This window comes from Lithobates pipiens, unplaced genomic scaffold (assembly GCF_037356315.1).
Source record: "Lithobates pipiens isolate NorthernLeopardFrog02 unplaced genomic scaffold, aLitPip1_a1.2 Scaffold_18, whole genome shotgun sequence".
Lineage (NCBI taxonomy): Eukaryota > Metazoa > Chordata > Amphibia > Anura > Ranidae > Lithobates > Lithobates pipiens.
Window position 1 is genome coordinate 373,673,449 of NW_027507758.1, and position 17,204 is coordinate 373,690,652.

Consider the following 17,204-nt stretch of genomic DNA (forward strand, 5'->3'; position numbering starts at 1 on the left):
CCCCAAACAACAACAGACTGATATGTACAATAAAAGGGAAATGCAAGTACCGTAAACGATAGGCAGGCCAGGGTCATACACAGAGGATCAGCAAATAAACAAGGGCAGTCCAGAATCAGAGTCACAAGCCAGGCCAAGGTCATACACGGGGAGATCAGCAAATGGGGTAAGGAACACAGGACAGGGAGAGGATGGATGGATCAGACTTCAGGACAGGAATAATGGTAACAGGTGGGACAGGGTTGGGACCAGGACAGGGAAACAGGATCAGAACTACAGGTCGCAGGTTCAGGGTACAGGAACAGGTTCAGGATCGCAAGCAGCAGGTCAGGGCACAAGGAACAATACCGTGGCAAACATATGACTGCTTGCCAGCTATTTATAGGCCTGTGATTGGCCTCAAGTGACACCTGATTGCAGGAGGTGCTGCCTGCTCCATACTGCCAGGATCCATCCGCTGGTGGACGCCAGTACTGCGGCCCAAAGATGATATAGCATCAGCAGGGAAAAGCTCTCCTGACAGCTCAAAACTGACAGGAGACACCTGCTGGTGGACCTCAGTACTGCACGCCAAAAGACAGATATTGTCAGCGGATGGAACATTTCCTGACAGAGGGGCACAGCTATGGCTGGCTGTATATTGATTTAGGTAGGCACTGGATATTTGACAATCATTTCACAGTTAATGTGCTTGTTACAGACTGCTATAGTAACATTCTGCTATATTGTTTGCTGCTGTAACAGAATGGCATAGTTATCAGTGGAAGCTTATAGCGCCATCAAAAATCCCTACACTTCTTGCACATGGGATGCCCAATACTGTGCATTGTAAATTCTGGCATATTTCCCCCAGTTGGGAAGCCTAGGTGCTGAGTACAGTCACCCATGAACATGAAAATGCATCTGCTTAAACATTCATATTCAAAAAAGGGGAAGAAATTAACTTTATCCTGCCCAGACACATTGTGATGTAATTTACAGTGGTTGTAAACCCTTACAACGAACTTTGACCTACAGGTAAGCCTAGATTAAGGCTTACCTGTAGGTCCAAGAAATATCTCCTAAACCTACACGGTTTAGGAGATATTTGCCAAAAGACAGGCACCGCTGTCTATGGTGCATGCGCCGTAGACAGCGGTGCACAGGCGCACTGAGCGCGCCGCGGTCCACGGCGATATGCCACGAGTGGCAGTTTCCGTGCGCATGCGCGGGAGTGACGCCGTTGCGGCTTCACCGAATGACAGCGGCAGAGCCGCGAGACCCACCGGGAATATGGATGCGCCGGACTACAGGGGACAGCGGTGACTTCGCTGGCTCCTGTGTCAGGTAAGTGGCACATAATGGACTACTATGCGATGCATAGTAGTCCATTATGCTTTACTTTTACAGGGAATGTAAGAGGAAGTAAACTCATCAGGGTTTACTTCCTCTTTAAATTCTTATAAACAATAATTCATGCTGAGGTTTTTTGTCTTTCACAAATTTTTGATAATATGTCAGATAAACAATTGAATATTTTATCTTTTAAAAAAAAGAAAAAAAGAAGGAGTGTAAATTACTTGCAGCGATCTATCAATTTTAGTATTGTTAATGGGTATACACATAATTGTTATTAAAATATAGGTGATTTGTCATGGTTCAATGGACTGAGTGTCACTAATATATAGCTGTGAAAAATGTGTGACCAAAGGGATATGTTAATCATTAGAGACCTTTCTTCTCAGTTCTAATGAATTGTTGGATAATAAAGTGGTATACATTTGCACTGGACAGAGTGTGCAGTTCCTGGAACTGCCCCCTAGATTCTGGTGATACATATATAGAGAGTTATAAGAAAGAGTAGACGATCAAAGAAATGTAATGCACCGTAAAAGAGGATAGGGAGGATAGATAGATAGATATGATGGGAAAATTAACTGGCACCATGAGTATTCTTTTGTTGTGTGCGATCATCTGCAATATTCAAATTTACGGTAAGAAATTTTGCTTTTTATTATTTAAAGTTGTGTGAGTAGGCATGATGCATGAAAACTTAACCCATCAGCATATTTTGTACAGACACATTCATGCCTTAGTGATACTTATTGTCACCATAACAAGCTGATTATTGCACTTCACATCTGAATATTTTATGCCTGACTATACATTCACATGAATAAATCCAAATTGGGCAATTTGATCGATACATTCTGGCTTAAATAACAAATTTAGAACACCAAGAATGTGGTTATGTAACCTAATATAATACAACAGCAAAATTATTAGGTTTATGATATTATGTCTACAAAACTGCTAATGTCATGGAGGACAGTACTTGCTAAGTGTGCCTAATCCTAACTCTGGAGTCCCTTGAGACAGGGAATTGTAGGCCTTGGGGGACATGGTAAACTTCTGTGGGCTAAATTAAAATATGTCATGGTGATTTATTTACTGTATCGGTGTGTATAATGAAAGGTGAGTGTTCCTAAAGGTCTCAGTTTATTTAATACCTTGCCCAATTGGCTCCTTTTGTAGCTCTCCGCAATTGAAATCACAATATTTTGGCAATTTAAGGAAGACTTTTGTCTACTATACTGTGATTAGAAATGTGAATGAGGTAGCTATATAATGTTTAGCATGTGTCACTGACTGTGGGTCTTATTTTGATCAATGTTTAAATGGTGATGCATCTTCTTCCAGGGTCACCAACCCTTTTACACTCAGCCTAGTCCTCTCAAAAGATGGTGCCCCTAGGCATGCTCTGGTGCTGCTCATGCTTTCTTGAAGTATCACACTGTACAAGCAACTATGGAAAATGCTTAACAGTTGGCAGAAACCATGTAGATGGGAGCATGCATATTCATACAGCCCTGGCCAATTAGAAGAGGAGGTGCCCCTAGGCATGCTGCGTGCCTGTATTTATGTTCCAGGAGCACATGGGTTCTTGGTCATTCCCAGGGGAGGGGTGGCAGCCTTAGGCCCAGGGGGCAAGTCCAGTCAAGTGGCCCATTGATCCACCGTATCAGCGCAGCCTCACCAGTGCCCATCAGCGCAGCCTCACCAGTGTCCATCAATGCAGCCTGATCAATGCCCAACAATGCAACTTCACCAGTGTCCATCAATGCAGCCTCACCAGTGCCCATCAGCTCAGCCTCATCAGTGCCCATCAATGCAGTCTGTTCAGTGCATGGGGATTAGAGAGAGGCGAGCCGCGGGACTACAGAGTGGAGATCTCTTGCTTACCCAGCATGGCCGCTGTCATACAAAGTCCCAGCTCCTATGATAGACATCATCAGTGTGCTGTCTATCATAGGAGCCAATCCAGGAGGTGGGACTACGTATGACAGCAGCTGCCAGGAAAGTGAGAGATCCCCTAATTTGGCAGCGCTCGTCCCCCTCTGAGGCAGCCCAATGGGTCCAGCGGGACCAATGGTAGGACCAGCCCTGTGTGCCCTCCCACTACTCCAGCTCACAGTGCACCCACCCCCAATTGGCCCTGCAAAGCAGGGACAAAACTAGACTTGGTCCAGGGACAGTGTCCTCAGTCCGGGGACTGTCCCTGGAAACCAGGGATGTCTGGTCATCCTAGGCTAGTGGCCAGCAGGCCCCAAAAGCCATGGCCATCTCCTAGCAGGACCCACAGGTCAGCGGCCAGCAGGACTCACAGGTCTGCAGACAGCTCCCAGCAGGACCCTGCTGAGAGCTGCCTGAGGGCCTGTGGGTTCTGATGGCCATGGCCTGTGGGTCCTGCTGGCTGCTGGCCTGTGGGTCCTGCTGGGAATGGCCATCTCCCAACAGGATCAACAGGCCATGGCAAGCTCCCAGGACCCACAGTGTTGAGGGTTATTTTGAGGTTACTGGGTGGGCACTGGCCTGGGGCAGGGTAAATAGGATGTATGGGGGTAGATGTGGGGTTCAGCTGTGGGTTTCAGAGTCTCTCTCCTCAGCAATGGCAGCTGGCCATGCCAGCTCACCAGGTCCTTGCATGGCCCCCTTCGTTCCTGGGTTTTTGATGCTCCTTTCCTGGGGTCAAGTAAAATTGCAGCCGGATATATAGTTGGGACAGCCTGGGGGGAAATTGCCACTCTACACCCCTGCCCAGCCTGCCCCTGGTCATTCCTAGCAGAGGATTGCCCAGGCTGGGGGAGAGGCTTTGCCTCCCCTAAGGCTTACCTCCATGTAGCCTCAGGTGGGCCACCTGAGAGCCTGAATTGCTGATATGCGGTCTCAGGTGGGAGACCTGGGGTCCAGAAAGTCTATGTGGCAACCCTTGTCCTACCATAGCTGACAGAGTGGGAGTCTACCAGTGCATCTGGTCTGGTGTTGCTGAGAGAGAAGTCTACCGGTGGTACTGCAGGAGCCTTGTGAGTACAGACACCCTAAGGATCCATAGACAGTTATACCCTCTTGTACTCTAATTCAGCGGAGGGCCCTCACAAAAAGAACGCTGGCTAGTGTTCTTAGCACTTTATTCAGAACTGTCCACTACTTTACTAAGGGACATTACTCTGTTCTGCAATCCGTTTGTAGCTGCTGTGAAGAAGTCTGCATCCACCTCTGCAACGACTTCAGTCAATTTTCACTAGGAAAGAAAGCTAGAGTCCTCAGTGTAAATAGCTAAATTTGGAAGTATCCTACTATATCCCTTACCCTATCCAAGTTCTCCAATAAAACAACAAAAACAAAACCCCTAGACTGGTTATTGGAGTAACAAGCGGAAGTGTGTGTGCCTGGCTGTGGAAATTTCCCTTGTGCCTGGCTGTGGAGTAAAAGTGGGGAAGACAAAGGCAAAAATACCATCGGCTCCCTTGGGGGTAGTATTAGGCCGCGTACACACGGGCGGATTGTCTGCCCAACTAAGTTCGTCAGACAATCCGACAGACAGTCCGTCCAAATTTTGAATGAACGGACTTGACCACACACGATGAACAGACAGTCCACTGAAAACTTGCGCGATGACGTGTACAGCAAGTACGACGGGACTAGAAAAACGACGTCCAATACACTGCAATGCAACCTTCGGCCGTGTAAATCCTTTCTGAGCATGCGCCATACTTAGTCTGTCCAACTTGCCTACACACGAGCGGACTGTCCGCTGAAACCAAGTTTGGACGGACAAAACCAAGTTTGGACGGACAAAATTACGGAAATTCCGAAAGACAAAGTCCGTCAGACTGTCCGCTGAAAAAGTCCGCTGAAGCCCACACACAAGCGGATTGTCCACTGAAACACGGTTCAGCGGACTAAGTTGGGCAGACAATCCACCCGTGTGTACGCGGTCTTACACTCACATTTATACTCAGAAGATATTATCAATATTTCCAAACCATACCTATTTTTTTTATAGCTCATGATAGTTTTTTTATATGTTAAAGTGTCACTAAACCCACATCATAAAAAAAACTATCTCTAAATGCTGTATTACATACTACTTATACTCACTCAATCACAATAAAATTAGTTTTCTGTATACTGCAAACAACCTGGTTGATGTTCTCTATCTCCCCCTTCTGTTCAAGTCCCCAATTCAGCCAGGGATTTTGTAGCTGTAGTGACAACTCTGCACATGCTCAGTTTTCAGTGAGTTTCTATGCTGATCACTTCCTCATTATCACATCTGAGCAGCCCAGCCTATAGTGTCACACATGTGGGCGCATACAGTGGTAACTCACCGCCTGCTCCCTCCTTCCTCCTCCATGCCCATTAACCAGCTAAACACAATGGGGGTGGAATATTACATCTTGATTGATGGAGGCTTCACCTCCCTGTTATTCTAAGAAGTAGGCTGGAGGGGCGTAACACAGCCTGTGATTGGCAGAAATCCACCCACACCATGTTATTTCCACAAAATAATTAAGATTTGATTTCAAATATATATTTATATGACATTGTAAAACAGTTTATTGATATGATTATTTTTTTCTAACGTGACTAGCAGCAGAGGACTAGAAGCTCCTCCTGCTTTTGTTTCCCTGCAGACAAGCTGGGAAAGATCTGGCTCATGTGACAGCTGTAAATCGAAAAAGGTACTTTTTGATGTTTTTTTAAATAAACACTTGCCATCCACCATATAGTAGTTTTATTGCTACAGGGTGACAACTGTGCACTGGATCACTTACAGTGATCCTGCACTTCTGAGAAGGGGGCGCAAATGCGTGCCGCCAGCAGCTCGTTCCCGCTGTGTCTATACACAGTGGAAGCTGTTTGGAGGGTACCACAGAATCTATGTCTGCTGGCACCCGCCGATCAATAGCCAGAGAGATAGACCTGCAATCTGCCTATGTAAACTAGGCAGACTGCCTTTCTGACAGAAGGAAAGGCATGGATCCTGTGTCTCTGCAAAGCAGGGACTAGGATCCATGTCTTCCACTAGTAAAAGCACCTCCCACAGTTTAGTAAAACACTGGCTAAGCACACAAATAACACTTTGATCACCCCTGATGTTAACCCCTTCCCAGCCAATGTCATTAGTACAGTGGCAGTGCATATTTTCAGAACTAATCACTGTATTAGTGTCCCTGGTTCCCATAAAGTGTGAAAGGTGGTGAGGTTAGAATTTCTGCCACAATATCACAGCCCCAGTATAAGTCACTGTCTTTTTAGCATATCACAGAAGATATTTTCCAAAAGTCGGTGATGATGTGATGTTTTATCCCTACATATTTTGCCCCATATTTTTCGCCACTAAGGGCTTGCTCAGGGGATTTATTAAATAGTCACTATTCAAAAGAGACAAGGTATACCATGATGATAGTATTAAACAATACACATTTAATCATAAGAAAAGAACAATAGCAAAGACCAGATACATTTTTATGTATATTTGCCATGTCAAACCATTCAATATTGGGGGCCCATTCACCCCCCCCCCCATCAGCCCAAACCAAATTCCTGTACCTTCCCATTGTTAAGTATGGGCCTTTCTCCAACAAACTACTAAAGAAATTGAAAAGACTACTTGGTATAAATATAGATCTAGTAACCTCTCCATTTCCCAAAGAAGGGCCTTGACATCATTACAAACTAATTTCTAGTTCCCAGATAGTTATTAAACCTGCAGACAAGGGTGCCAACCTTGTCATTATTGACATTAAACAGTATGAAGACATGTGCCTACAGATCTTGAAAAATAGAAACTGGTATAGACCCATTACCAAAACCGTAATATATCAAAAAAGATCACTACTTTACTTTTACTATATCATTTTTAAAGCTTACCAACAGGGCACTATTGATAAAAATACATGGAACTTTCTTCATAACAAGGAATCTAAAATCCCTACATTCTATGCACTGCCAAGATACACAAGTCCATGACCCAACCACCTAGTAGACTCATCATATCTGGATGTAACTGCTTGACAGAGAATGCAAGCAGCCTTGTTGATGATTATCTGTGATCTGCTAAAAAGTTGCTAACTTTTAATTTTAATGTTAAACTATTTTTAATGATATATCATTAAAATGTGTTATTTTTATAAAAACTCTTTTGTACTATATTGATTATGGCACCATTAAAATCCCACTAAAAACCTTCCTGTATATGTATTCTATCCAGTGGTGATGGTGCCTATTTGAATTTGTCACCAGCCCACATCACTATCTCTACTTGGTACGCTTATTGGGATTTTTTTGTACCAAAAATATGTAGCAGAATACAAATTGATGAAGAAATTACATTTTTTTTACAAATAAATATCTGAAAAGTGTGGCATGCATTTGTATTCAGCCCCCATAATTTTGATACCCCTAACTAAAATCTAGTGAACCAATTGCCTTCAGAAGTCACATAATTAGTAAATAAAGACCATCTGTGTGTAATTTAACCACTTCAGATCCGCGCTATTGCCAAATGACGGCATTAGCGCGGACCTACATTTCCGGGACTACGTCTATTGACGTAGTCCCAGTTACGAGCGGCCTGTGCGCCCCCTGAGGGGCGCGCGCGGCGCGCTCTGTGATCGGCGAGTCCGTGAGACTCGCCTGATCACCGATCCGTGTAAGGGGTCGATCCCGACCCCTTATCACGTGATCAGCTGTCAGCCAATGACAGCTGATCATGTGATAGAACGGAGCCGGTAATCGGCTATTATTCCTCCTCGCGCTGACAGCGCGAGGAGAGAAAAAAAAAGCCGATCGCCGGCGGCCGTGTTCGGGACATCAGTCCCGATCACGGCCAGCAATTCAAGCGGACACCTGCCCCCTGCCAGTGCCCACCTGCCACCCGCAGTGCCATCCTGAAATAAAGTAAGTGCCCCCCTGTCAGTGCCACCCAGCAGTGCCCATAGTGCCCACAGTGCCACCCAGCAGTGCCCACAGTGCCACCCAGCAGTGCCCACAGTGCCACCCACAGTGCCACCCAGCAGTGCCACCCACAGTGCCACCCAAAATCTGCCTCAAAGGTGCTGCACCCCAGTGCCGCCCATCAGTGCCCAGCAGTGCCGCCCATCAGTGCCCAGCAGTGCCGCCCATCAGTGCCCAGCAGTGCCACCTATCAGAGCCACCTATCAGTGCCACCTATCAGTGCCCATCAGTCCCATCTATCTGTGGTACCTATCAGTGCCCATCCGTGCCACCCATCCGTGCCACTTATCCGTGCCACCCATCCGTGCCATCTTATCTGTGCCCATCTTTGCCCATCAGTGCCGCCTTATCTGTGCCCATCGGTGCCGCCTTATCTGTGCCTATTAGTGCCGCCTTAACTATGCCTATCAGTGCCCACCAGTGCAGCCTATCAGTGCCCACCAATGCAGCCCATCAGTGCCCACCAATGCAGCCCATCAGTGCCCACCAATGCAGCCTATCAGTGCCGCCTAATCAGCGCACTTCAATGAAGGAGAAAAATGACCCGTTTGCAAAATTTTATAACAAACTATTAAAACATGATTTTTTTTTTGCATCTTTTTTTGTTTGTTTAGCAAAAAATAAAACTCCGAGCTGTAACTAAATACCACCAAAAGAAAGCTCTATTTGTGGGAAAAAAATGATAAAAATTTCATTTGGGTACAGTGTTGTATGACCGCGTAATTGTCACTCAAAGTGCATCAGCGCTGAAAGCTGAAAATTGGTCTGGGACTGAGGGGGGTTTAAGTGCCCAGTAAGCAAGTGGTTAATCTCAGTATAAATACAGCTGTTTTGTGAATCCCTCTGAGGTTTTAGCGGGATTAGGTTATATAAAAAAAATATCCCAAGCTTTGATCAACTCATGGAGCACTGTTGAATCCGTCTTCCAAAAATGGAAAGAGTATGGCACAACTGCAAACCTACTAAGACATGGCCATCAACCTAAACTGACAGGACAAGCAAGGAGAGCATTAATCAGAAAAGCAGCCAAGAGGCCCATAGTAACTCTGGAGGAGCTGCAGAGATCCACAGCTCAGGTGAGAGAATCTGTCCACAGGACAACTATTAGTCATGCATTGCACAAATCTGGCCTTTATGGAAGAATGGCAAGAAGAAAGCCACTCTTGAAAGAAAGCTATAAGAAGTCCAACAAACATGTGGAAGAAGGTGCCCTGGTCAGATGAGACCAAAATGTAACTTTTTGGCCTAAAAGCAAAATTCTATGTGGGGCAAAAACTAACACTGTACATCAAACTGAACACACCACCCCCATTGTGAAACATGGTGGTGGGAGCATCATATTGTAGGGATGCTTTTCTTCAACAGGGACAGGGAAGCCTGTTTACAGTAGATGGGAAGATGGATGGAGCCAAATACAGGGCAATCTTAGAAGAAAGCCTGTAAGGCTGCTTTCACACTGCAGCGGGAGCGGCGTCGGCTGTAAAGTGTCGCTATTTTTAGCGGCGCTTTACCGTCGTTTTAGCGGCGGTGTGCGGGCGCTAGCGGGGTGGTTTTAACCCCCGCTAGCGGCCGAAAAGGGGTTAAACCCGCCCGCAAAGCGCCGCTGCAGCGGCGCTTTGCCGGCGGTATTGCCGCGGTGTCCCATTGATTTCAATGGGTAGGAGCGGTTTAGGAGCGGTGAATACACCGCTCCTTCACCGCTGCAAAGATGCGGCTAGCAGGACTTTTTTCACCGTCCTGCCAGCGCATCGCTCCAGTGTGAAAGCCCTCTGGCTTTCACACTGGAGTTAAAGGGGCCGGTTTTTTTCAGGCGTTACACAGGCGCTATTTTTAGCGCTGTAACGCCTGAATACCGCCCCAGTGTGAAAGCAGCCTTAGAGTCTGCAAAAGATTGTAGACTGGGGTGGAGGTTCACCTTCCAGCAGGACAACGACCCTAAACATACAGCCAGAGCTACAAAGGAATGATTTCGATGAAAGCATACTCATGTGTTAGAATGGCCTAGTCAAAGTCCAGACCTAAATCTAATTGAGAATCTGTGGCGGGACTTTTTTGCTCTTCATAGATGCTCTCCATCCAATCTGACAGAGCTCAAACTATTTTGCAAAGAAGAATGGGCAAAAATGTCACTGTCTAGATGTGCAAAGCTGGTAGAGACAACCCCAAAAACACTTGCAGCTGTAATTGCAGCTAAAGGTGGTTATACAAAGTATTGATTCAGGGGGGCTGAATACAAATGCACGCCACATGTTTCACATATTAATTTGTAAACATTTTTTAAATACTTTTATCATTTTCCTTCCACTTCACAATTATGTGCCACTTTGTGTTGGTCTATCATATAAAATCCCAATAAAATACATTCACGTTTTTTGGTTGTAACATGACAAAATGTGGAAAATGTCAAAGGATATGAATACTTGTTCAGGGTACTGTATAAGCATTAGTCATTTCTGATTAGTTTTCCCGACACAAGATACATTTTTTGTCGGGGAGGATAGCTCAGCACACAGCTTGTCTATTCAGAACACAGTTCTGCTGTGTGTGAGGGGGGGTGTGCTCCTTTCCTCCAATCAGCTCTCACACAGTGTCTCAAATCTTTAGTTGCAGCTCTTCACCCCCTCCTCTGTGATACTGAAAAATGCAGAAGGATTTTATCTAAAATCAGCACTTTTGATTGGAAGTACAAAAATGAAGACCGCAGATAAACAAGTAAAACTTATGTAGGGGGATTTGTTTCAACTCTGTGTATCATCTGAGGCTCTTCACTTCACTGGGTATATGAGAGGGTTTACAACAAATTTAAGGGAAAATAGGGAACCATCAGGTAAGTGTCAGGTCACCTTGAGGCGAGGTGACAGGTGCACACCGTAGGGATCTGGAGTGCACCGCAAGGTTGTGGACCCTACGGCTGACTGCTGCAGACAGGGGACAGATCCCACTGGGGTTAGAGTGTAAGATTCCCTGGGGCGCGGAGTCTAAGAGCCAGCAGGTGTTCACCAGCGCTCCTGGTGGTGAGGATGGACTTGGCTGCAACTGGCTCCAGGTCGCGACCCCCAGGGTCCCCCAGCTCACACCCACAGTAGGCACCAGGAGGATAGGGATGGTGAGGGACAAAGCCAAGGTCGGGGCCACAAGTAGACAAGAATAGTCAGGTACACGCCAAAAGGTCAGGATCACAGGCAAACAGGGATAGTCAAGACACACCAAAGTCGGTAACGGAAACTAGTAGCAGAGCACACGGCAGGAAGCTAACACACAGAGGAACACACAATGGTTGATCAGCACTGATGGCCTGCAGTGCACAGGTTAATATAGGGCTCCCTGATAGGGCCTGGGGTGGAGCCATGCTTAGAGGAGAGGTTATAAAAACCACCAGGTGGAAGTAGCTGGCTTCTTAGTCTGAAGACATGAAGGAAGGTAAGCAAACACAGGAAGATCACTGCATAACCATGAGAGTAAAAACAAAGTGCTATAGAATATATGCCCCTTTATTTTGTGAAATCATAGAACTGTATGTTTGATTTTTTTCGTCTTTTATTTGTTGTAGCTATATCAGAAAGTGCTGAGCTGCAATGCACAGGGTCTGAAGCTGGGCCTTCTTATGAATCCCTGCAAAGTGTGTTTGATAAGAAGTCATTTCGTCCAACTCTAAATTACAGCCGACCGACTAGTGTGAATATATCATTTACAATCTATGCAGTGCTTGGAGTGGTAAGAGCTTCTTTTGTTTGTTGGAAAATAAGACAAAATGCTGGTAATGATTTGCATTCTTGTCTGCTTTATAAAACCTATACAGTATATTTATATGTTTTATTACCTTTTACTCAGAACAAATATTATCTTCCTTTAGAATGAAAAATCTCAGATTCTCACCACTTTCCTTTGGCTCCGTCTGGTGAGTATTATTTCTCTGTTCAATCCAATGTATTGAACAAAACCTGAGGTGCTGTAATCTTCATTATGTTCCAAAATAACTTATGCTCAAATTTATCAGCAGTGTGAGTTAATTGAAACTGAAAATGTACAGTATATCTATAAAAGTATATGATGGAAAAATGTGTAAGCAGGAAGAACTACCTTAAGTGAAACCCACACAACAAAATTATTGGTAGACTTTTAGATATACACCACTCTGAAAAAGTTTTAGACGGGTGTAAAAAAATGCTGTAAATTCGGAATGCTTTCAGAAATAGATGTGTTAATAGTTTATTTTATCAATTAAAATCAAAATGGAAAGTAAATATACATAAGAGAAATCCTGCTATAGTGTCAGAAACCATGAATCAGTAACCAGATCGGGTAGTCAGCCAGGCCAGAAGTCAGGGATCCAAGTAGAGCAGCAGCGAGCAGGATAAGGAGCCAGAAGGGATGTCAGTAAGACAGTCTTTAAACAAACCGCAGGAGATGGTTTCTAGTGATGTGACCAAGGCGAAGGTAGAGGTGAAGTGAGCCGGAAGGCTTTAAGTAGGCAGGTCAGACGAGCATCATCAGGAACAGCTGGTAACTGGGGAGAAAGAAGAGAGCTGGCAATTAGCCGACAGCTGAGCGGCCAGCCCAGAGAAGGAAGGGCTAAGCCAGCCCTGGCATATAGCCAAATATTTCAAATTTTGACTCATCAGTCCAGAGCACCTGGAAACTATTGGTTTCTGCCAGTTTTGTGCTGATGGTGTTGATGGACATCTTCTGATGTTGAAGCATCATAGTGTAAGCATGATGTGTTTTTCATCTGTTGCATTTAGTTTCCTTGGTCCACCACTCTGTCTACAATCCACAACATTGCCTGTTTCTTGTGCTTCTTCAAAAGTAATTGAACAGCCCATCTTGAAACCCCAGTCAGCTTTGAAATCTTTGCCTGGGAGAGACCTTGCTTATGCAAGGTCTTCGATCAGCCAACAAAATAAATCCAAAAAAAAATAAATCCAAGGGGGGATCGGAGATTCGCTGTCCAAGGGCCTCGGCTATGGAATGCTCTACCAATCAACATCCACCTGGAAGAAAATCACCTGGCTTTTAGGAAAAAACTCAAGACCTTCCTCTTCTAGCTGATGATCAAAGCTCGCCACAGCGCCTAGAGGCGATTCAGTTCGCATTGTGCGCTATACAAGTATTTCATTCATTCATTCATTCATGCAGTGTAACTACCTTGTGTACTCAGTCTTGCCATAGTGTATGACCTGTGACATGAAATTGTCTTACATGACCTCACCTTAGTAACAGAGTTTTGCTGTTCCTGACAGTTTTAAGCTTCCCACACAGCTGGTTCTATTTCAGTTAATTCAGTTTTAAATATTTTTATTTAGTTTTCCACATTTACAAAAGACAGTAAAAAATATTTCTTATACATATTATTACAAATCACTTTGTTTAGCATTCATGATATTTCAATATTATCAACATTCATTAACCACTTCCCGACCAGCGCACGATGATGTACGTCAACAGAATGGCACGGGCAGGCATATTGGCGTACAGGTACGTCCAATATTCAATGCCGCCCTGCCATCGGGAGCGCGCCGCCGGCCGCGGGACCCGCGGACTCGATCGCCGCGGGCATCCCCGCGATCGTCTCACGGAGCGGCCGAATGGAGGAAATGCTGTGTAAACAGCATTTTTCCATTCTGCCTAGCAACTAGTGACGCTGATCTCTGCTCCATGTGATTGGAGCAGAGATCAGTGTTCACTAAATGAAAGCCCAACCCCCCCACAGTTAGTAACACACCCCTAGGAACACTTAACCCCTACACTGCCACCCACTGGTTAACCCCTTCACTGCCAGTGTCATTTACACAGGAATCACTGCATTTATATAGCAGTGATTACTGTATAAATGACAATGGTCCCAAAAATGTGTCAAAAATGTCCGATGGGTCCCCCACAATGTCGCAGTCACAATAAAAATCGCTGATCGCCGCCATTACTAGTAAAAAAAAAAATAAAAAAAAAATTATTAATAAAAATGCTATAAAACTATCCCTATTTTGTAAACGCTATAACTTTTGCACAAACCAATCAATAATCGCATATTGCGATTTTTTTAACCAAAAATATGTAGAAGAATACGTATCGGCCTAAACTGAGGGAAAAAAATGTTTTTTTATATATTTTTGGGGGATATTTATTATAACAAAAAGTAAAAAATAATGCGTTTTTTTCAAAATTGTCGCTCTATTTTTGTTTATAGCACAAAAAATAAAAACCGCAGGGGTGATCAAATACCACCAAAAGAAAGCTCTATTTGTGGGAAAAAAAGGACGTCAATTTTGTTTGGTAACCACGTCGCACGACCGCGCAATTGTCAGTTAAAGCGACGCAGTGCCGAATCGCAAAAAGTGGTCTGGTCTTTGACCAGCAAAATGGTCCGGTCTGAAAGTGGTTAAAAAATAAGGAATAAGAAAATACACATTGGGTACCCGACCGGATCGATCCTTAATATACCTCTTAGAGGAAAAAAAAAAAAGAAGGGGGGGGGGACAAGCTTTCTTCACCCTAGTGATCCAAGTTATCCTCTTGTGATCTTATCTTACCCTTACTATTTCCTCTCCCCCATGATCCCCGTGACTCCTTTTCTTAATTTCAATATGTGATATATATAAGGTGGAGATTCCTCTCCCTCTATCCCCACTCCCTTCTTCCATAGATTTATGTAAGTGTTAAAGAGAAGAAAAAAAAAAGGGGGTGGGGGAGGGGGAAAAATTCCCCCACCCCCCCAGAAAAAAAAAAGGCTTGGGTTATGGAGACATCCAGCGACAGACCCCTAGACGCTCTCCCCATCCCCATAATTCCCAAATAAGTATCCTGGAATCTTGTTCCTACCCCCCTTTGAAGATATATTAGTTCTTCCATAATCCTCATTCTATCTATTTCCCTGAACCACTCTCCTATCCCTGGTATTTCCTTTACTTTCCAATATCTTGGAATCAATGCTTTCGCTGCATTCAGCAAAAATAGGGTAAGTGCTGTCCTATATTTTTCCCTAGGGCCCTCGGTCGCATGGAACAAGCATTTCCAGGGATCCAGTTCTATTTCCGTCCATCTATTTCAGTTAATGACTGTGTTTCAACCCAGATGTGAAATTGATGATCATTAGCACCTACATGGTATAAATTGGTTACCCATACACCAGCCTCTTATGCCCCGTACACACAATCGGATTTTTCAATGGGAAATGTTGGATGTGAACTTGTTTGGCGGTAAGTCCAATCGTGTGTATGCTCCATTGGACATTTGTTGTCATACTTTCCACCAGAAGCAGTCGCTCTTGTAAACTAGCATTTGTAATGGAGAATTAACATTCGTGACGTGGCAAATTATGAAATCTCCAAATGCAGCGCATAATTCTCTTCTTTAATGGGATAATAATGAAGCTGCTTTGCTGGTGATACTAAGGGAGTACATACAAATACATTTTCAAAGGATTTCTTTTCTAGTGATATCAAGAATAATATTATTATGTTTTTTTATTTTTTATTTGTGAAAGTTACCACGACACCATTATCCCATAGTTTTTAAGAACAAAGATACAACTATGTTGGTGTCCCTACATTGTATTTTTTAACTAGTTGCTGACCGCCGGCCGTCAAATGACGGCCAGGCGGCGCACCTATTGTGGCGGGAGGCCGTCATATGACGGCCTCCCGTTTAAACAGGGAATGCGCGCGATCGAGCGCGCGCATCCCTGTTTCTTCGGTGGCGGCGTGTCACGGAGACACCGCTCGCCACCGAAGGGAGTGAACAGCCATTCGTTATGGCTGTTTACCACGTGATCGGCCGTGATGAAGTCACGGCCGATCACAGATGGTCACACCCCGAACGTGCACGGCGCATGCGCGCGAGCGCGCTGCGCGTGCACGTCGGTGGCGGCGTGTTCCCCGGGAACACTGCTCGTCACCGACGCTGGTAAACAGCCATTGGCCGGCTGTTTACCCACGTGATCGGCTGTGATCCTTTCACAGCCGATCACAAAAATGTAAACAAACTGCGGTAACGGAATGTTACCGGGTTCTCCTCCTCACACACCGATCGTGTGTGAGGAGGAGATTGCGGTAACATCTCGTTACCGCATACAGTGTACACCAATCATACTGATTGCCCCCCCCAATAAAGAGGACCTGTCACCACCCCTCATAGTACCTGTCAATCACAGTCCATCAGAGTACCTGTCACAGTCCATCAGAGTATTTGAGTATCTGTCACAGCACATCAGAGTACCGGAGTACCTGTCACAGCCCATCAGAGTACCTGTCAGCCCATCAGAGTACCCGAGTACCTGTCACAGTTCATCTGAGTACCCGAGTACCTGTCACAGCCCATCAGAGTACCCGAGTACCTGTCACGGCACATCAGAGTACCCGAGTACCTGTCACGGCACATCAGAGTACCCGAGTACCTGTCACGGCCCATCAGGGTACCGGAGTACCTGTCACGGCCCATCAGGGTACCGGAGTACCTGTCACGGCCCATCAGGGTACCGGAGTACCTGTCACAGCCCATCAGGGTACCGGAGTACCTGTCACGGCCCATCAGGGTACCGGAGTACCTGTCACGGCCCATCAGGGTACCGGAGTACCTGTCACGGCCCATCAGGGTACCCGAGTACCTGTCACAGTCCATCAGGGTACCCGAGTACCTGTCACAGTCCATTAGAGTACCGAGTACCTGTCACAGTCCATTAGAGTACCCGAGTACCTGTCACAGTCCATTAGAGTACCGAGTACCTGTCACAGTCCATCAGGGTACCCGAGTACCTGTCACAGCCCATCTGAGTACCCGAGTACCTGTTCCAGTCCATCTGTGTACCAGAGTACCTGTCACAGTCCATCTGAGTACCCGAGTACCTGTCACAGTCCATATGAGTACCTGTCACCGCCCCTTCAGAGTACCCAAATACCAGTCACCAAACCATCAGAGTACCTGTCACC

At 45.4% G+C, this 17,204-nt stretch overlaps 1 protein-coding gene across 1 annotated transcript in view; it reads left to right on the forward strand.

Annotated features, from left to right (window-relative positions):
- LOC143986728 (5-hydroxytryptamine receptor 3A-like) overlaps positions 1–17,204 on the forward strand; it is a 119,229-nt gene that overhangs the window by 80,235 nt on the left and 21,790 nt on the right. The window contains exons 3-4 of the mRNA XM_077485135.1: positions 11,834–11,997; positions 12,137–12,181. Of these exons, the coding sequence (XP_077341261.1) occupies positions 11,834–11,997; positions 12,137–12,181 (209 nt within the window). The remainder of the gene's footprint in view (positions 1–11,833; positions 11,998–12,136; positions 12,182–17,204) is intronic.